The 17,375-nt window shown below is 39.4% G+C and overlaps 1 protein-coding gene across 7 annotated transcripts in view; it reads right to left on the bottom strand.

Annotated features, from left to right (window-relative positions):
- Nucleotides 1-674: 674 nt before the first annotated feature.
- LOC117560679 (calsenilin-like) overlaps nucleotides 675-17,375 on the bottom strand; it is a 47,952-nt gene continuing 31,251 nt past the window's right edge. For 3 of the 7 annotated variants that reach the window (XM_034237637.1, XM_034237624.1, XM_034237646.1), the window contains 6 exons: nucleotides 3,296-3,420; nucleotides 3,132-3,201; nucleotides 2,396-2,574; nucleotides 2,121-2,225; nucleotides 1,937-1,999; nucleotides 675-1,814 (listed from right to left, as the gene is read on the bottom strand). In XM_034237637.1, coding sequence (XP_034093528.1) covers nucleotides 1,767-1,814; nucleotides 1,937-1,999; nucleotides 2,121-2,225; nucleotides 2,396-2,574; nucleotides 3,132-3,201; nucleotides 3,296-3,420 — 590 coding nt within the window. In that variant the 3' untranslated portion in view covers nucleotides 675-1,766. Of the gene's footprint in view, nucleotides 1,815-1,936; nucleotides 2,000-2,120; nucleotides 2,226-2,395; nucleotides 2,575-3,131; nucleotides 3,202-3,295; nucleotides 3,421-3,850; nucleotides 3,854-4,733; nucleotides 6,186-10,865; nucleotides 12,327-17,375 lie in introns of those variants that run through there. The other 4 variants (XM_034237641.1, XR_004571216.1, XR_004571215.1 and 1 more) reach the window with 4 other exon arrangements.

The raw sequence follows: 17,375 nt of genomic DNA, 5'->3' as shown, positions 1-17,375 counted from the left end.
AGTGAGCATCCCATTGAGATCAATAATATCCTTCACAATGAAGACCTTGCCAAGACAGGCAACAGCATAGACAAAAGTATATGACACATAGTCCCAGACAGAAAACCCACAAAAAAACCAACAAAAAAAAGGAATACAAAATCAAGCACACTGGAAAAGGTACATTCAGTTTTGCAACAGGTCAACTTAATATTATTGACATCAAAAGGAATCCGTCTATTTCTTAAATGTTTTGATTCATCAAGATAATCAAAATCAGTTTCAAGTCTTTCTCCCACATACTTCATGCCAAGGGTTCGAAATACACAAATACCCTTTTTAAAATGTCCATATGCGCATTTGAGATAGAAAACATTATAATGGTTAAGTGCATTTTTCATATGTTAGGTGTTGATCCTCCAAGTGACTCTGATATAATCTTTGATATTTAAATAGTGTTCTATTTTATACATTGGTTATGAAGCACCTCGTTGCTAGGAGCTTCAACAAAAACCTCACATAATAAACTGGTTAGTTTTTTAGCATTCTGTAATGAGCTGTCATATCTCAACTTCTAGTCTTCAAGTCTATACAAATGCATTTACTAACATCAATCAGCCATAGTTAGTCTGAAAAAGAAAATGTTTTAGATTTTGTTGGGCTGACAAATGAAAACAGCTTTTGGCTGGGGATTATAAGGGTTAATGTCAGTTTATTCATCACAATGTTTGACGCCTCGTCATCTGAATGCAGAAGAGAAATGTAGAGAAGTCGCAGCTGTTGACAGTGTCTTTAATAAACCGACATCACAAAGGTCCTACTGTACTGAACACAATACTGTGGCACTTAAGAGTCAGCATGCTTGTAGATACTGAAAAAAACAAGAGAGAAAGCCTTAATTCAGAGTAAGGAGAAACGTTTAACAGTCATTTTGTTTCTTCACTGTTTCATACAAACTCACATTTCCAATTTGACCAGCTAAACATAAACTTCCAAAATAGAAAAAAGGAAAAATGTGTATAATCAGCGAAGAACTGCTACTAAACAGAAATTCCTCAAATAAATAAAACGTTCAGGTCCTGTTTTATCACCCGGTTCAGCACAGATGAGAACAATACAAGGTGGGATATATATCTATCTATAACTATTAACTATACATATATACATACACACCAGTGGTGTTTAGGTGCAGGTATATACAGTGTCTTTACTTCAGGCGCATATGATACATAGTCATAAAACTGTAGTGCAAGCTAATTCCACATCACATATTTGATGACAAACATGCTTTACATTATTTCTCTCTTTTTTTCTTGATTTAATTTTAACTTACTAGTTCACTTCATCTGGTGCTTAAAAACTTTTGAGGAAACAGCAGGTTGGTGTGTGTGTGCGTGCGTGCGTGCGTGTGTGTGAGAGACACAGATTAGTGCTTTTAGCTCATATCCTTGTGTGCTCAGGTCAGAGGATTATTGTGACCATCTCCATATCTTGTTGATTATTTTGATCTGACGATAAATCTCGGGAAGATTTTCAGTTTTCTTCATTTAGGACACAAAGACACACTAGACAGATGGGAATTTTTACCCAGGAAGCTCTTCTCTCCTTCTGTCCGTATCAGTCTTTTCAATCCAGAAGCAGTTTGCAGGATACAGCGAAAGGAGCATAGCGAGACATAGAAAGAAAAAAAAGTCTAGTTCCTATGCCTTTAGAGTACCTACATTATGTGCCAGGGTGAGTTTGAGGTGGGCGTGCTTTGTTTTAGTGTTTTGTGCAGGGGGGTTCCCTTATATCACATTCTCAAACAGCTGCATGGAGTTCATGATGTTCTCGTCCTGGAAAATCAAGAAGAAAAACATCTGTCACCAAAAGTCTGAAGAAGAGAAGTTTCAGATTTACAATCTTAGACATTACACTTTTAATTGATGTGTAACATAGATACAGTTTAAGTCATCACCTTCTGACAGGTCTCAATGAACTCCTCAATAGTCACTACTCCATCTCGGTTTTTATCCATTTTCTGTTGGAGAAATACACAGACAGAGGACACATTGGAGAAAATAATTTAAAGGGTCTTTTTTTATTTTCAAAAAGAAGTGTTGTAGCAAAGTGTGTGTTTTGAATTGGTGTGCATTCAGGACCTGGAAGAACTTGTCCACGTGTTCAGAGGGTGCTTCATCTCGCACACAGGGGTAAGTGTACCTCCCCATCATGTCGTAGATAGACTGCATAATTGCCAGCATCTCCTGATGAGGAGAAGACAAAAGCAGAGAGAAGTCAGGAATAAACATCGGATCTCTCATGATAGATACAGCTCAGTCAGAAAGCATTAAGTAATTAGGAGAAGCATGGATGTTATTGTAACATGCACAATTTCCTGGATTTTGTTAAAATTCTGGAGATGTCCCAAACAAACCTCTTTGGTGATGTAGCCGTCTTTATTAATGTCGTAAAGGTTGAAGGCCCAGTTGAGCTTCTCTGTGACTGATCCTCTGAGCAGCACCGACAGGCCGATGACAAAGTCCTCGAAGCGGATTGAACCGTTTCTGTCTATGTCAAATGCGTTGAAGAGGAAGTGAGCGTAGGTTGTGGCATCTGTGCGCAAAAAAAGTTGTATTTATGTCAGAGGGAAATATCTTACTTTCACTCGAGCACAGCTATTTGACAGCTCAAATTACTTATTGTAGTCTTGATGCCTTACCAAATTATTTTAGTCCCCTTATTTTGTAAAACTACACTACTTTTACGTCTGCCATTTCTTAAAATGTAGAAGTTTTACTTGTACAAAATGGATTAACTCTACTTTATCCACACACTAATGCTGTCAGTTAAACAGGAGATATCAGTGTCTTTTATACTATGTCAAATGACTTCCACTTCTGTTCCTGTCATAATTACTAGTTTGTATTTGTGTAGCAGGCCCCTTCTGAACTACATCTACAGTATAAGGCTGATAACCAATGAGCATATTGTCGTATCAAATAACTGTATTTTTACAGTAAATCTTATGAAGAGTTTGAGAGAAAATGTTCTTTCCTAAATATTTCAGACATAACACATAAACCTTCTCTTCCCCACATCCTCCGAAGTCATTTTCAAACAGTCCCTAAGAAGAAATGACAGAAAGGAGAGAGATTGTTTTAACGTCTAACCTCCTTGGGGAAAGAACTGAGAATAGATGGTCTTGAATGTCTCCTCATCAACCAGCCCACTGGGACACTCCTGCTCAAAAGAGGAAGAAAAAGAAGATATATGCAGAATAATCCAAGTCTATATAAAGCCTAGTAATGGTGGTAAAGCCATGAAGAGGACGTACGTTCTTGAAGCCTCGGTAGAGGGACTGCAGCTCCTTCCTGGTGAACTTGGTCTGAGCCTGCAGCTGGTCGAGACCCTCCGGCTGGTGACGCACCGTCGACAGCTCCAGGTCACTGTCGCTGCTGTCTGTGGGAGGAAGAGACAGACAAACAGGAAGAGATATAGAGGGAGAAAGATGGAGAGAAAAAGAGGGGAGGATGGGGCAGACATTCAGCGTGTGGATGCAGGTCAACATTCGGGGAGGGGTGGGATCACACATTCAACAGAGAGGCATTTGTTAAAGAGCAGGTGGGGAAAACGTGCCAGTGTAAGAGAGATTTAGAAAAAACTATATGAAAAAGAAGGGGAGTAAAAAAAGAAGAGGAGGTACTTTCTTTGTGGTGGAAATGTCACAAAACATTTTGATCTGTCTGCTTTAGAAAACGAGCCACTCAAATCAAATTGGTTACCGGTTTCCACACACTTAGAGAAAGTACTGCACGAGTGGGAAAAAAGGAACCATTCAAAAAAGGGGGGAGAGAAGTGTTCTCAAAGTTGGTGTTGTTACTATACTCACCATCTTTAGACAGAGAGAACAGAGGAGGAGGAGGGGTGTTGAAACCAAGATGGAGTGAAAGAGAGTAAATGGAGAACAGTGAGAGAGCGAAAGTAAGAGGGAAAAAACACAAAGAAAACACGTCAGATCACGCTGAGCGGTCCAATGTAAAATACTGATCAAGTTATATTCTGATAAAACCTCCAGCAGAGCAGTGAGATGCAATACTTGTGTGAAAAATAAAAACCACAGCAGAGGAAGTTTAAACATTTCTTGATATTGGATCGTGTGGAGATCAGCGGGAAGCAGACAGCAGGAGACGACCTTCTGACCTCCTTCAAAAATGAAAAAGGTAAACCGCCGTGGAACATAAAAGGTCATTCAATGTTGGCCTTAACATATCATCTTCAAACATGTAAAACTCTGTGAACCTTAAGTTAAGATGTGCGTAAAATGGGCCCTTGGTGTTGTCAATACTCACTAGAGCACTATAGATGTGTTCAATCCTATCTGGAAATAGTTCCCAATAAATGCACAATTTAGTTTGGGATGCTCCTGTTTGTTTAACATTTTAAACAATACACCTCTTAAAATAAGTATAGGGCTCAGATGAAGAAGTGGAAGGAGTATCTGATGATGGGATTTGCTGACAATAACAAATAGTCTATTATTATTATCAACCCTTTTAAGTCATATCGGTTTTTCCATAGTAGCCTTTTACATGATCCTAGATGATCAGAAAGCTTTATATGAACTCTTGTTGAAATTCAACAACTACTACGGTCATAGTTTACTCAGATTTGCATCAAAAACATTCACAAACATCTACTTCTAAGTGGATAAGAGTAAAACAAATGTAAGTCCAGCCTCCTCCTCGCTCCCTTCTCCTCCTGTCCCATCTCACCGGTCTCCGTGATGTCGATGAGGCCCAGCAGGTGCATCAGTTTGAGGAACATGATCACCAGGCAGACGATGCCCACAGTCTGGAGTCCCTCTGTCTCCCACCTCACAATCATCTTCCCCTCTCCTTCTGTCGGACCCTCCATGGTTATTTTCTTTCTTTCCCTTTTTACTACATACTTGGACTTTCTAAAAGTCCATCCGTCTCTCGGCTCTCCTCCTCCTGTCTCTGAAACAATGTCACTCACTCATCACTCCTTTTCTGTCTCGTTTTTTTCCCTGCAATTTCTGTTGCTCCATTTAACTCTGCCTATTTTTAATTGACTGCCGTTTTCTTGCCCCTTGTGTTCTCTCCTACTCTTGTGAATCGTTCAGGATATTCTCCGCAGCTAAGAGCATGGTCTGAGCGTCCAACTCCTTTATAAGGCCAACAGATTACTGCAGTAAAAATAACTCTAAAAAAAGAGAGGGATAAAAAAATCCCTTCCAAAAATCTGGACTACATCGTTAATCCATGGGAAATCCAACGGGAAAGAGATGAAGCTCAGACACACACATGCAGGTTATATGAACAAGTTGATTTGGGGTCCCTCTGAAGAAGATACCTCCTCTACTTGGTGACAAAGCTCTTCAATAAAAACACAGCATCCAACATCCTCCACTGAGTGATTGAGTGATGCTCTGCTGCTTCCTCCTCTTATCCCTCCCTCCATCTCACATCTTATTTTCTGCTAATTAACCTTTGAACACCCGGGGAACCAGCTGCATTTCTACATGTTCCATTAAACTAACTAATACATTACAGAAAAGGCATAAACACAGACGCTTTAAATGGGCAAAACTAACGAGATGATTGTTTTTTTTCTAAATGTGACACACACAAAACAATTTGTTTTAAGAAACCGGAGAGTGCCGAGAGAAAAGATAACAGGTGTCCTGAATCCAATTTTCCCAGCCAGGCTGTGATCCACTTTCTAATTGTTCCCGTCTCTCCTGGGGTCCCTAACACAGATTCAATAGTGTCACACACTCACACTCACGTAATAAATACTCCCTCCAGTGTAGACCAATGAAACAACAGACACCTTGTAGTTTGAACAGGGAACCTCATCATAGAAAAACATGTATCACTTTCTCTATTCACCATTAAGGTCCTTTGCTCTGCGGATGTGATGTCCTAATGGTGACAGAATCACCCATCACGTGAAAAATGTACCCAATTATAAACTGTACCAATAGAAAGACAGATACATTATAGACAGACAGATGGATTTAACTAAATGACTAGTTACATTTTTTAGAGAGCTGATGTGTTTTGATGAGGTGACATAGAGCACTACTTTGAGCATCTTTTAGGAGAATATCAACATAGATGCTCATCCTGTTTTTTTGCACTTTCAGAGGAGTAAACAGTATTTTTTTCAGCCCTAAGATTTACCTGCAGAATTCCTCTCAGGATGTATACAGCCCCCACTAATACGAGCTGGGGGACTCTGTGTGGTACACAAAAAGTGTATAAATCAGTTACTGCTGCTCCTTCAGCAGGCTGCTGTGATTGAAGATTGTAATCATCAATGTAATCACTCGTATGTTGTTGCTTGGGGCATATTTTATTTACTTTATATACTGCTAGGTTAACCTATAACAATACTTTAATAGTTTATTAGTTGACTTACATTTTATGTTATTTATTTATAGTGATAATTTCAAATCCTCAAGTCGAAGTCAACTCAAAAATAACGAAAGTAAAAAAAATGACCTGAAAAGTCCTGCATTCAAAATCAAATCCTGAAAAGAAATTCATCAAAATACACTTAAATGCACTTGTTGCTCACCACCAGTAAGAGTGGATTCGATATTTTGCTCACTTTGTTTACTGCAGGGCAGCTTGTGAATTTAACCAGAGATAAAAATGTTTTATTTTACCTGATAATTATACTTGGTATTATCAATCTTAATTTCAATCTTTGAGGTAATAAAGCTGTCAAATAAAAACTGTGAAATAAAATACGAGCCAGTGACGTGTATAGAAGCATAAAGTAGAACAAAATGGAATGGGATGGAATATTCCATGTACCAATCATGGAAAGAGCCACAAATAAATAATGAAACTACTAATTTCCTCCACGTCTCTTTATAGTATATCAATGTTACTCACTACTAAAATATCCTACACGAGAGAGTCAAATGCGGGGTCAAAATACCAGATGTTGTTATCAGAGCACCATACATCTCTACAGACGAGGCTAGCGCTGGCTTCACATTTCTTCCCAAAATAGGAGCGAGCTGGACTGATCCCAAAATCGACATCTGAGCAGACCTGACTGAGACAACAGCAACAGACCATTTAACTGAACATCAAACACGTGCACACACACACACCAAACACACACACAAACACACACATTTTTATCATCAACCATTTTTGTCTTGAGTGCTGATGACCAATGCACGATATCAGCTACCAGGCCTGATTGGGCTGTTGATGAATAAAAGACATCTAATGTGCCGATGTTTATGCTGAAAGTGGAAAATCTGAGAGCACAGAATCAAAAATGTCTTTCGGACATGCGTTATTACAAATAAAACTACTCTGCTAGAACAATTGTTGTTATTTTGAGAGGTGGGGCTATAACTGAGTTTGCCTCAATGGACAGTAAAGTACTTTTACTATCTTCCATTGTCTGTTTATCTTTTTAGAAAGCTACACAAGCCGGAAGAGCCCACAAAACATTTTGGAACTGATTCAGTCAGTCACTTCTTCAACACAGCATTTTTGGTCAGTCAAACCTAAATACTGAATTCTACTTAATCCATTAGATTGCTATTAAACTGAATTCTACTTAATCCATTACATTTCTATTATGAAATTGTAGATAAATAAGAGTAATAGGATATATAAATGTACATGATATGTAAACATTTAATCAATAAATCAATAAAACTAACAACTACCTGGCAATCATGTTGATCATCAGTTTATTCTTTGTGCATTTGTTCCCAGTAACCTTTGATTTCAGCTTGGTTGATGTGACACTTTGACCACTTTTCTTAGTTTGACATTATAAAATAAAAATATTTGGGTTTTATACCGTTCATTGATCTTCTACCATTTTGCAAATGTAACAGTTTTTTTAAACAAGAAAGATCTGAAATTGACAGCAGACCCGAATCTGCACCACAGCGTGAGTCTCGATAACATTTCTATATTTATAGCAGGGCTGTGTTTAGAATCTAATTCTAACAAATTCAGGTAAACAACGAGCTCAACATCTGGACTTGTGAATCCTGAAAATCGCGAGGGTACGAGTGACTTTTCCCTAATTTGAATGCATGCAGCTGAACATTTGAGGGAGAAAATATATCAAATATCTGCTGCCAAACAGTTAAAATGTTGATGAGAAGATGCTGAAGAGATAATGAATATAGTAGATGACTCTCACTGGGAAAGGATGAAGTAATTAAAGGATTAAAGATGCATGTTGAGTATTTTGGAGGCTACTGCGTGATGGCCAGTGTCCTTCAGGATCCTGGAGGAGTACTCCAGGCTCCATATTTAGGCGGCCTCAGAGAAAGCCTGTTCGATACTGCATGTATAATTGATGGGAAGTAATAGCTAAAACCGGGGTGTGGGCAGTGCCACAGTGAGGGGAAGGGGAGGAGGGAGGAGGAGGAGGAGGAGGGAGGAAGGAGGAGGAGGAGGAGGATGAGGAGGAGGATGAGGAGGAGGAGAGGTATTAGGAGGGAGGTTAGTTCGTATTATTATTTGGAGTTCTTTCTACTTTCTTTCCTTCTTACATCCCTCGTGTGGAAGGATTGAGAAGGTGATCAATTATGAAAGGACATTACTTGTGTTTTTGGTGAATTTATTACTTATGATACAGAACTATACGAGAAGCACTAATGTGCCTGCGGGAGCCTTCCTGCTGTAATTGGTCTTGGCACAGCAGCTGCAGGGCACTCTGACTGGCTGGCCTTCAGCCCAGACCTCTAATCAAAGAGCGTAGCTTTCAAAAAGCATCTGATGTCTCTGGTACTGTCCCAAACGTACACTGTCAATGTGGCCCATCAAGGGTTTTTGGTATTTTTCCTTTGTAGGCAAAATAAAACCCTTTTCCACTCTGGTGCTTTTTCTGATAAAAACATAACTTTCATGCTTGAACATACTAAAAAAGTACGTACATGTTTCTATTAGTTATACTATACTACATTTTTTTCTTTATGTTTACTTATTACACTAGTAGAGAGCTGAAAGGTTAATGAGGGGACTTAACTAGAACACCTTGGAAACGATTCATTTATTTTTGTATTCATTATTCTTGAAGATCAACTTTGAAACACACATTTTCAAATGTTGTCCACTGTTGGCCCAGATGTTTTAAATTTAGCCATTCAAACCTTGCCACGCCCAATCTTTGTTTAATGTGTTACTCTCATATTGTGTTAGTACTTTCTGACTCACTTTAGTGTGAAGCATCTTGTGATGTATGATTCTAGACAGGGGGAAATATAAATAAACGTTACTTTAGCTTACTACTGTAGTATGGAAGGCAAAGTGGAAAGATAAGACTTGGTCACTATTGCTACTTTCAGATAATCAAATGTTTTTTAGGAACTGTATTATCTTAAGAAGTAATAGTAGGTAGGGGTGTAACGGTACACGTACCCGTACCGAAATTATTCGGTACGGGCCCTTCGGTTCGGTACAGGTGTGTACCGAAGTGTACCGAACTAATATAACGTTAAACGTAAAAAATTGAGAACGTGAATAACTTTTTGGAAGTAATCTCAGGTGCTGCGTCGCAGCATTCAGAGTAATTTGCTCCCATTGTGTTCAACGCGTCATAGAGCGAGCAAGTGATTTCATTGGACGAGAGGCATACTATGTCAGAGGGATGCGTCCAAATGTAATCAGTAATTTGAGGAACTGTCTAAATGGCGAACGCAGATAAAGTTGAGCTCGAAAATCCTCCAGCATCATTGAAGTCTCCGGTTTAGGAACATTTTGGTTTCGCAGTTACGTACAAGGATGACGGACAAAGACAGGTGGACCGATCCAAAGCTGTTTGTCGGCATTGTTCAACTAAAATTAGTTACGCGGCTGGCAATACATCAAACTTGCACACTCATTTGAAAAGGCATCACCCGAACGTGAATATCACCGGTACCAAAAGACTGAAGTGCAAACCCAACTCCCACTAGCATGTAAGCCTCCACTACTCGCAAAAAGTTCAGACCGAGCCAAAGCTATTACAAACGCCGAATATCCTTATGTTGCCATGTTAGCAAAGCGCTACCTGGCTGTATCTGCTACCTCTGTCCCTAGCGAGGGGGTGTTCTCCACAGCAGGAGACATTGTTAGTGCCAGCAGATCTGCCCTTTCAGCAAGCAATGTGGACAAGTTCATCTTTCTTTAAACAACATGAAAATACAATGAGAAACAAGTCATAATGTCAAACTGGCTGCTTAGGTACTAGACTAGTACAGTACAGTTCAAATACAGATTATTTCAGTTAATTAAAAAGCTGCACCTTAATGTTTATTTTATTATATTTTTTATTTATTTGAGTGAATATTCACAGTTTAATAATAATTTTAAAAAATATGTTATGTTTTGTGATAATTTTTTCTGCTGTACCGAAAACGTACCGAACCGAACCGTGACCTAAAAACCGAGGTACGAACCGAACCGAAATGTTTGTGAACCGTTACACCCCTAATAGTAGGTGAACTTCATCTTGCAACAACATTATGTTATTTGTTTTACCAAAACTGTAGTATATAAAAACTGCAGGTTTAATAGATAAAACGTAAATGTTATAACTTGAATCTCACTCTAGCCCTGTATTTACCAATGGAAGGCAGTATATGAATTTGTAAATAAATAAATCGATTATAAAGACACTATTGTAGTTATTAGCAGATATATAAATACTGAATGACCACATACTTAAACCTTAAATTAAATCAGTTTTTATTAAGGATTGATAATATACATTTTATTGGATCTCTATACATCCTCCTCTTTGCATAAAAAATACATTATAGTGTGTTATAAGCCTTCTATTAACTCCGATATAGTGTTTCTACAGCAGACAGTAGTGAGTCATCATAGTGGGCTCAGATGGGCCCTTACCTTCAAATGAGGACATGGGCTCCAAGATGCCAAACTGCTTGAGAACTGCCATGAAAAGGATGATGACCACGCCAATGGCAAACAGCTCCATGCCCTGGATCCCCATGGCTTCCCGGGTGGGGGGGGCCCACTCAGGGCCAAGCCTGCCTCAGAAGGCCTGGCCCCCGGAGAGAGAGGAGAGGGAGCCTGGGCCGGCACGAGCACTGCTAGACCAGGCCAGTCAACAACAAGTGTTTTCAACAGAGGGGGCCCACCAAGTGACAGGAATCAAGTCTGGTTGGGGAGTGACGGCATGGGTTTGTTTCCAGGCCCAGGAGAGCACATGAGAACGAGGCCAAGCAGGCTGGACGAAGGCTGCTGTAATGTCAACACTGATGCTGAAGTGGAAAATATGTGGAAGCCGACATATATGGAAAACTTCCCTCTCTAGACCCATGAGGGAAAACGGGGGTTGTGTCACAAGCCATTTATTACGGTGCATTAAAGGAGACGTTTAGACTCACTTTCCAGACTTTGCTCCTGCACGCAGTCTCAGGAGCAAAGTCAAAAACACAAGTTACTGCTCACCTCTTAATCCAAACAGCTATTATCAGTCCTCACGTCATAGTTTACTCTCCTGAATCACAACTTGGTTTCAGTTTAAAACGTCTTTTGAGAAAAAGCTAAGAATTTGGTGCATACAACTGACTTGATGAAATACAGGACAGGCAATACCAGAGTCTTCTCATCTTCCATGCCATAAACGCAATAACAACATTAGTCATTAATAATAATTCACCTCATTATTTGCACCAACCACGAGCAACAAACTAAACAAAACATACTGTAAATTCTCTCTATCTGCAGGCAGGGAACACTCTGACTCTGTGGTTTTAGCGACATCCGCTCAACAATATTCAGGATGAGATAATGTTTTAAAACTGACCCGTCAGGCAAGATACAAAAATCAATTTTTCATGCAAAGTGAACAGTGCATAGAACAGAATTGATTCAAATATTTACCAATGCAGCCTAATAATGCTGATTCTGTCACTAATTATTTGGTCTACTTAAAACCTCAAAGGACAGACATGAATTGACCGCAAATACTTCAACTTTCAACGCAGCGGTCCCGTCTGATTGTGTCCACTTCACTGTTTGTCCAAATCCAGGTCCCGATATGGAAGAGTATGGCCCTGTAGAGAAGGCACTTAGAGCAGCAGCGTCCAGGGAGGGAAATCCTGATAAACTGAGAGGAGCTGTGGGGAATGAAACCTCCCTTGGCGTCTACCTCCTCCACACATATTTTTCCATTTCTTCCCTCTCTCTGCTGCTTCCTGAATGTATCTGTTGCTGCTTCTTGTTGCAACTTTTCCTCCCTCGACTTACTTAGTACACTCACTCCGGCTGAGGTTTGAAACTGGAGTGCACTGTCCACCAAGAACCCATCCCGTCCTTCTTGTGGTCTCTCCTTACTCCACCGCACTCCTCCTTTTTCTCCGTCTTTCCATCTGATTCGCCTTTGCGCCTCCTCCTCCCTCCATCCCCCCTGTCATTCCATAACTTTGGCCAACCGCTGACTTTCTCCCCCCCTCTGCTTGACTCTCTGTTTCTGTCCCTCCTTTCTCCACCACATCTAGCTCTTTAGGGGCGGGTTGACAAATGTTTGGACGTAGGGCCGGACTACAGCACATTCATGAAACAAAAGCGAAACCGTGCTCAAATGTGATGCCTTGGTTCTGAGCAAAGAGGTACTGTGAGGAAATTGATGCCTAACAAACAATAAATATGAAATAATATCAATTAAAAGCTATATGTAACTCCACATATTGACATAAGACAACATAGAAATAGACATATAAAAGGCCCGCCAGCCCTCCTAGCAAGGCCCAAAGACTGAATTAGGCAGTTTTGCAAGACTTTGAAGTGCTTTGGCATATCTTTGAGGTATTTTTGCATCTCTGTGTTGTGTTTTTGCATCTCGTGGTTGTCATTTTGCAAGTATGTTTGATCTTTTAATTTCTGTGTAATCGTTTCATCTCTTTGTGGTTGTTTGGAACCCTTCCTGGGAGATTTGTGCCTCTTGATTTGTTAGTTTGCTTTTAATTTTGCATGTTGTGTTGGTTGTGATTTACATCTTTTGATAAGGCAATTCTGGTCCTATGCCTGATGTGTACACAGTAACCCTCTATGATACTAACAATACAACGTTCCACCCCCTTCTTTGATTTATGGTGTGGTGTGGCCAGACCTACAGACTGGCACACAGAGGTCAACTAGCAGGGACCTCCCACCTCCCCACACTTTAACTCCTCCATCTTTGCATAGAAGAACTCTGAGTATTATAAATGTATTATTAAGATTCCTGGAACATGAGCAACAGTTTGTCATAGATAACATGCAGAAGTATGATGAGTGTTTGTGAGCATTAGTGTGTATATTAGGGGTGTAACGGTACACGTACCCGTACCGAAATTATTCGGTACGGGCCCTTCGGTTCGGTACAGGTGTGTACCGAAGTGTACCGAACAAATATAACGTTAAACGTAAAAAATTGAGAACGTGAACAACTTGTTGGAAGTAATCTCAGGTGCTGCGTCGCAGCATTCAGAGTAATTTGCTCACATTGGGTTCAACGCGTCATAGAGCGAGCAAGTCATTTAATTGGATGAGAGGCATACTATGAGAGCTGGTCACAGGGATGCGTTCACATGTAGTCAGTAATTTGAGGAACTGTCGAAAATTAATGGCGAACGCAGATAAAGTTGAGCTCGAAAATCCTCCAGCATCATTGAAGTCTCCGGTTTGGGAACATTTTGGTTTCGCAGTTACGAACAAGGATGACGGACAAAGACAGGTGGACCGAACCAAAGCTGTTTGTCGGCATTGTTCAACTAACATTGGTTACGCGGCTGGCAATACATCAAACTTGCACACTCTTGAAAAGGCATCACCCGAACTTGAATATCACCGGTACCAAAAGAAAAAAGACTGAAGTGCAAACCCAACTCCCGCTAGCATTTAAGCCTCCACCACTCGCAGAGAGTTCAGACCGAGCCAAAGCTATTACAAACACCAAATATCCTTATGTTGCCATGTTAGCAAAGCGCTACCTGGCTGTATCTGCTACCTCTGTCCCTAGAGAGAGGGTGTTCTCCACAGCAGGAGACATTGTTAGTGCCAGCAGATCTGCCCTTTCGGCAAGCAATGTGGACAAGTTAATTTTTCTTTAAAAAAACATGAAATTACAATGACAAGCAAGTCCTAATGTCAAGCTGGCTGCTTAGGAACTAGTACAGTACAGTTCAAATACAGATTATTTCAGTTCATCGAAAAGCTGCACCTTAATGTTTATTTTATTATATTTTGTATTTATTTGAGTGAATATTCACAGTTTAATAATAATTAAAAACCCAAAACTAATAGTTTATGTTTTGTGAGTACTAGTAGCCTACAGTAAAGTTCAAATACAGATTATTTCAGTTCATCGAAATGCTGCACCTTAATGTTTATTTTATTATATTTTGTATTTATTTGAGTGAATACATTATTCACAGTTTAATAATAATAATAAAAAATATATATATATATGTTTTGTTTTGTGAAAAAAAATTCTGCTGTACCGAAAACGTACCGAACCGAACCGTGACCAAAAAACCGAGGTACGTACCGAACCGAAATGTTTGTGAACCGTTACACCCCTAGTGTATATATATATATATATATGTGGTGACTGTGTGTTTTGCGGGTCAGTAGAAGATAACTGATGACTGCACTCGCTAATGCATCAGGATAACACGGGGAATGGAGGGGTGTGTGTGTGTGTTTTAATGCATTGACTTGGTTGGAGCTGGGAGACGTGTGGATCAGGTGACATCCACACACAACACAACACACCATGCATGTACAGCAGCTATTATGGGATGCATTAGGGGTTGGGCTTGAGTCTATTTATGTGCAATTATGTTTGTTCTTTTGTATATTGATGCTGGTGTAGTGAGCTTAGGGTCTAGTATATGTGTGAGCATGATGGTTCTTCTAGCAGGCCATAAGGACACTAACAGGTTTTTAAAAGGTAGGCTTGGCGCTGCCTGCTGACATAATAGTCTGCTTCGTCTCAGTCAGACACCTCAGCAAGATCAAGCTAAACAATACCATGCTATCATATATGCAGCTCAATGTTGTTTACACATGACATTTATCTTTCAGATCATCCCAGTGGGCTGACAAGAATTGCATAGCAAAGCAAGGCTTTATCAAAATTCAATTAATAATGATAAATTAAAGATAAATTCTTGACTATTGCCATTTTTGCCATTGCCAAGTAAAAGCAATTCCACCATACGTACTCAATTACAAGTAAAATGCCATTGCATTCGAGATCTACCACTACATAAGTACTTGGGGAGGAGACAAAATATGTAATTAAAGTGTCAAATGTTGAAGTACTCGATTACTGCCTTTGGCATTTGAAAAATTGATAGAGATAGTCGATAATCAGTAGATAAAAGTAAAACATTTGACATTTTGTTGTGTAAAGCCATATTAAACCTAAAAAAATATAATCATGTACTTACCTCAACTTTGCAGTAAATGTACTTTGTAAGTGTAGCCTACTATTCAGCGAACAATAATGTAGAAATGGGTTTAATGTTCACAGTTAGTGGGAATAGTCATGACTGAACCAAAACTAATTTAGACTACAGCGGAAACGATTTCCCAGACCTGTTCAACTAAAGTATTTTCTTGGAAGTTTAGAGCGTAAACACCACAAAACGGTTTACTTATCAGCAGAGACCAATTCCAAAAGAATCAAGACAGCCTCTGGATTACTGCTTTTAGAAAGAGAATTAAGAGTGAAAAAAAGAGAGACAACGTGAGAGAGTGAAGATGTGAATGAAAGGTTGAATGAAGACGGATAATAGTTGGGGAAGTGAAACCATACGAGCGCCTACCTGAGCGATGGTACCTGGCTGCATTGTGGCCGCAGTGAGAGAGACGCCTCCTGGCCTCCACAGAGAGAGCGGCCATCATGGCTCCCATAATGCAACTGGAATAACACCACTAACAGGCTGCTCTGAAATACTCTAAATACTGCTGTAGATCCCGAGATTAGAGCAAAGTCTAAAAAGACACGATCCAGACTAAAAAAGACTTTAACAGGCGTGAATCCGTTGATCAATGCTAAAAGTGCTCACCTCTCTCATCTCAGGGCAAAGCTTGAAAGTCTGACTCTCATGTGCCTACACAGACAACTGCCAAGCACTGTGGAAAAGGTGACAGGGGAGAGAGTGTTTCACAGCGTGTGTCTGTGCACATGGCCACATTTGTGAATCTGTTTGAGTTTGTGACACCACATCGCAGTGAGAAGAGAGAGATGAAAAAGAGGAAGGATCAAAGCTTATGACCTTTCACATCACACACCTCCACGTTTCCTTTAGAAGAAGTCTGTCTGTCTGTCTCACTCTCTTCCTCTCGTCTGATCGTACTCCATAGAGCTGCCCGACAATAAAACTCCTACACACTGTTTCACCCTCTCTGTTATACAAATATCTACAATCCAGCCTCTATCCTCTATCTCCCAATACGATGCTTTCACAATACTACGCTGCCGATTCAATTATCTTTAGATTTATGTTAAAAAAAAAATAACAGTAGACCATGGGGATAACACTAAATGGTACTGTTCTACTATGAGAGTATAGATGGAAAAAATGCTTTGAGATTTTACAATTTAGATACGCATAACCCACAAAGTGTTGGTGAGGTTGATAATCTTCTTAATTTCTATCCTTTGTCAAGATAAACTCACACTGCTGAAAACAATGTATGTATGTGTCACTATACGATTGCCAGTTTCAAGTTATTTGAGTGTCTACTAGTGTTGTCACGACACCAACATTTTGGTTTCGATACCGATACCAAGTCAAGAATTGCGATTCTTTTTCGATACTTTTCTTTAAAAAAGTCTTAAATGTAATTATTGTGCTTTATTTCACACCAGAACCATAACCATAACACAAACTTTTAAACAATGAGAACAATAAACTAAATAAATGACAATAATTCATATTAAATAAAATTAAGCATCATCTCAAACAACTTTTTTGTTTTATAAAATATAATTTTTTTATATTTTATTAACATGTAATAGTACAGTAATATAAATAATTATTGACAAAATGTATATTGCAGATGTTAGCCACATTGGTAAGTTAGCTAAAAAGATAGCCATATTAGACAGTTATCATTGCCATTAATTGCCTCGTCAAACTACGAAAACGTTCGTTTGTCACAAAATAAATTACACTTATTTGACTTATATTTGAGGGCATGGGCTTGAGCATATGGGCTCAGAACAGTCTCATAATACACACATAAGGATTCACACTTGTATTTCATGATCCACACTTGTGTTTTTCAATGCACACACAAATGTGTTCCGTTTCATATACATGTAAATAAAATCCAAATACAGAAAAAAAAGTCTCTCTCTCTCTCTCTCTCTCTCTCTCTCTCTCTCTCTCTCTC

The sequence above is a fragment of the Gymnodraco acuticeps genome, unplaced genomic scaffold, assembly GCF_902827175.1.
Source record: "Gymnodraco acuticeps unplaced genomic scaffold, fGymAcu1.1, whole genome shotgun sequence".
NCBI lineage: Eukaryota > Metazoa > Chordata > Actinopteri > Perciformes > Bathydraconidae > Gymnodraco > Gymnodraco acuticeps.
Note: the sequence above shows the minus strand (reverse complement) of the source record. Positions and strands in the feature narration are given on the sequence as shown.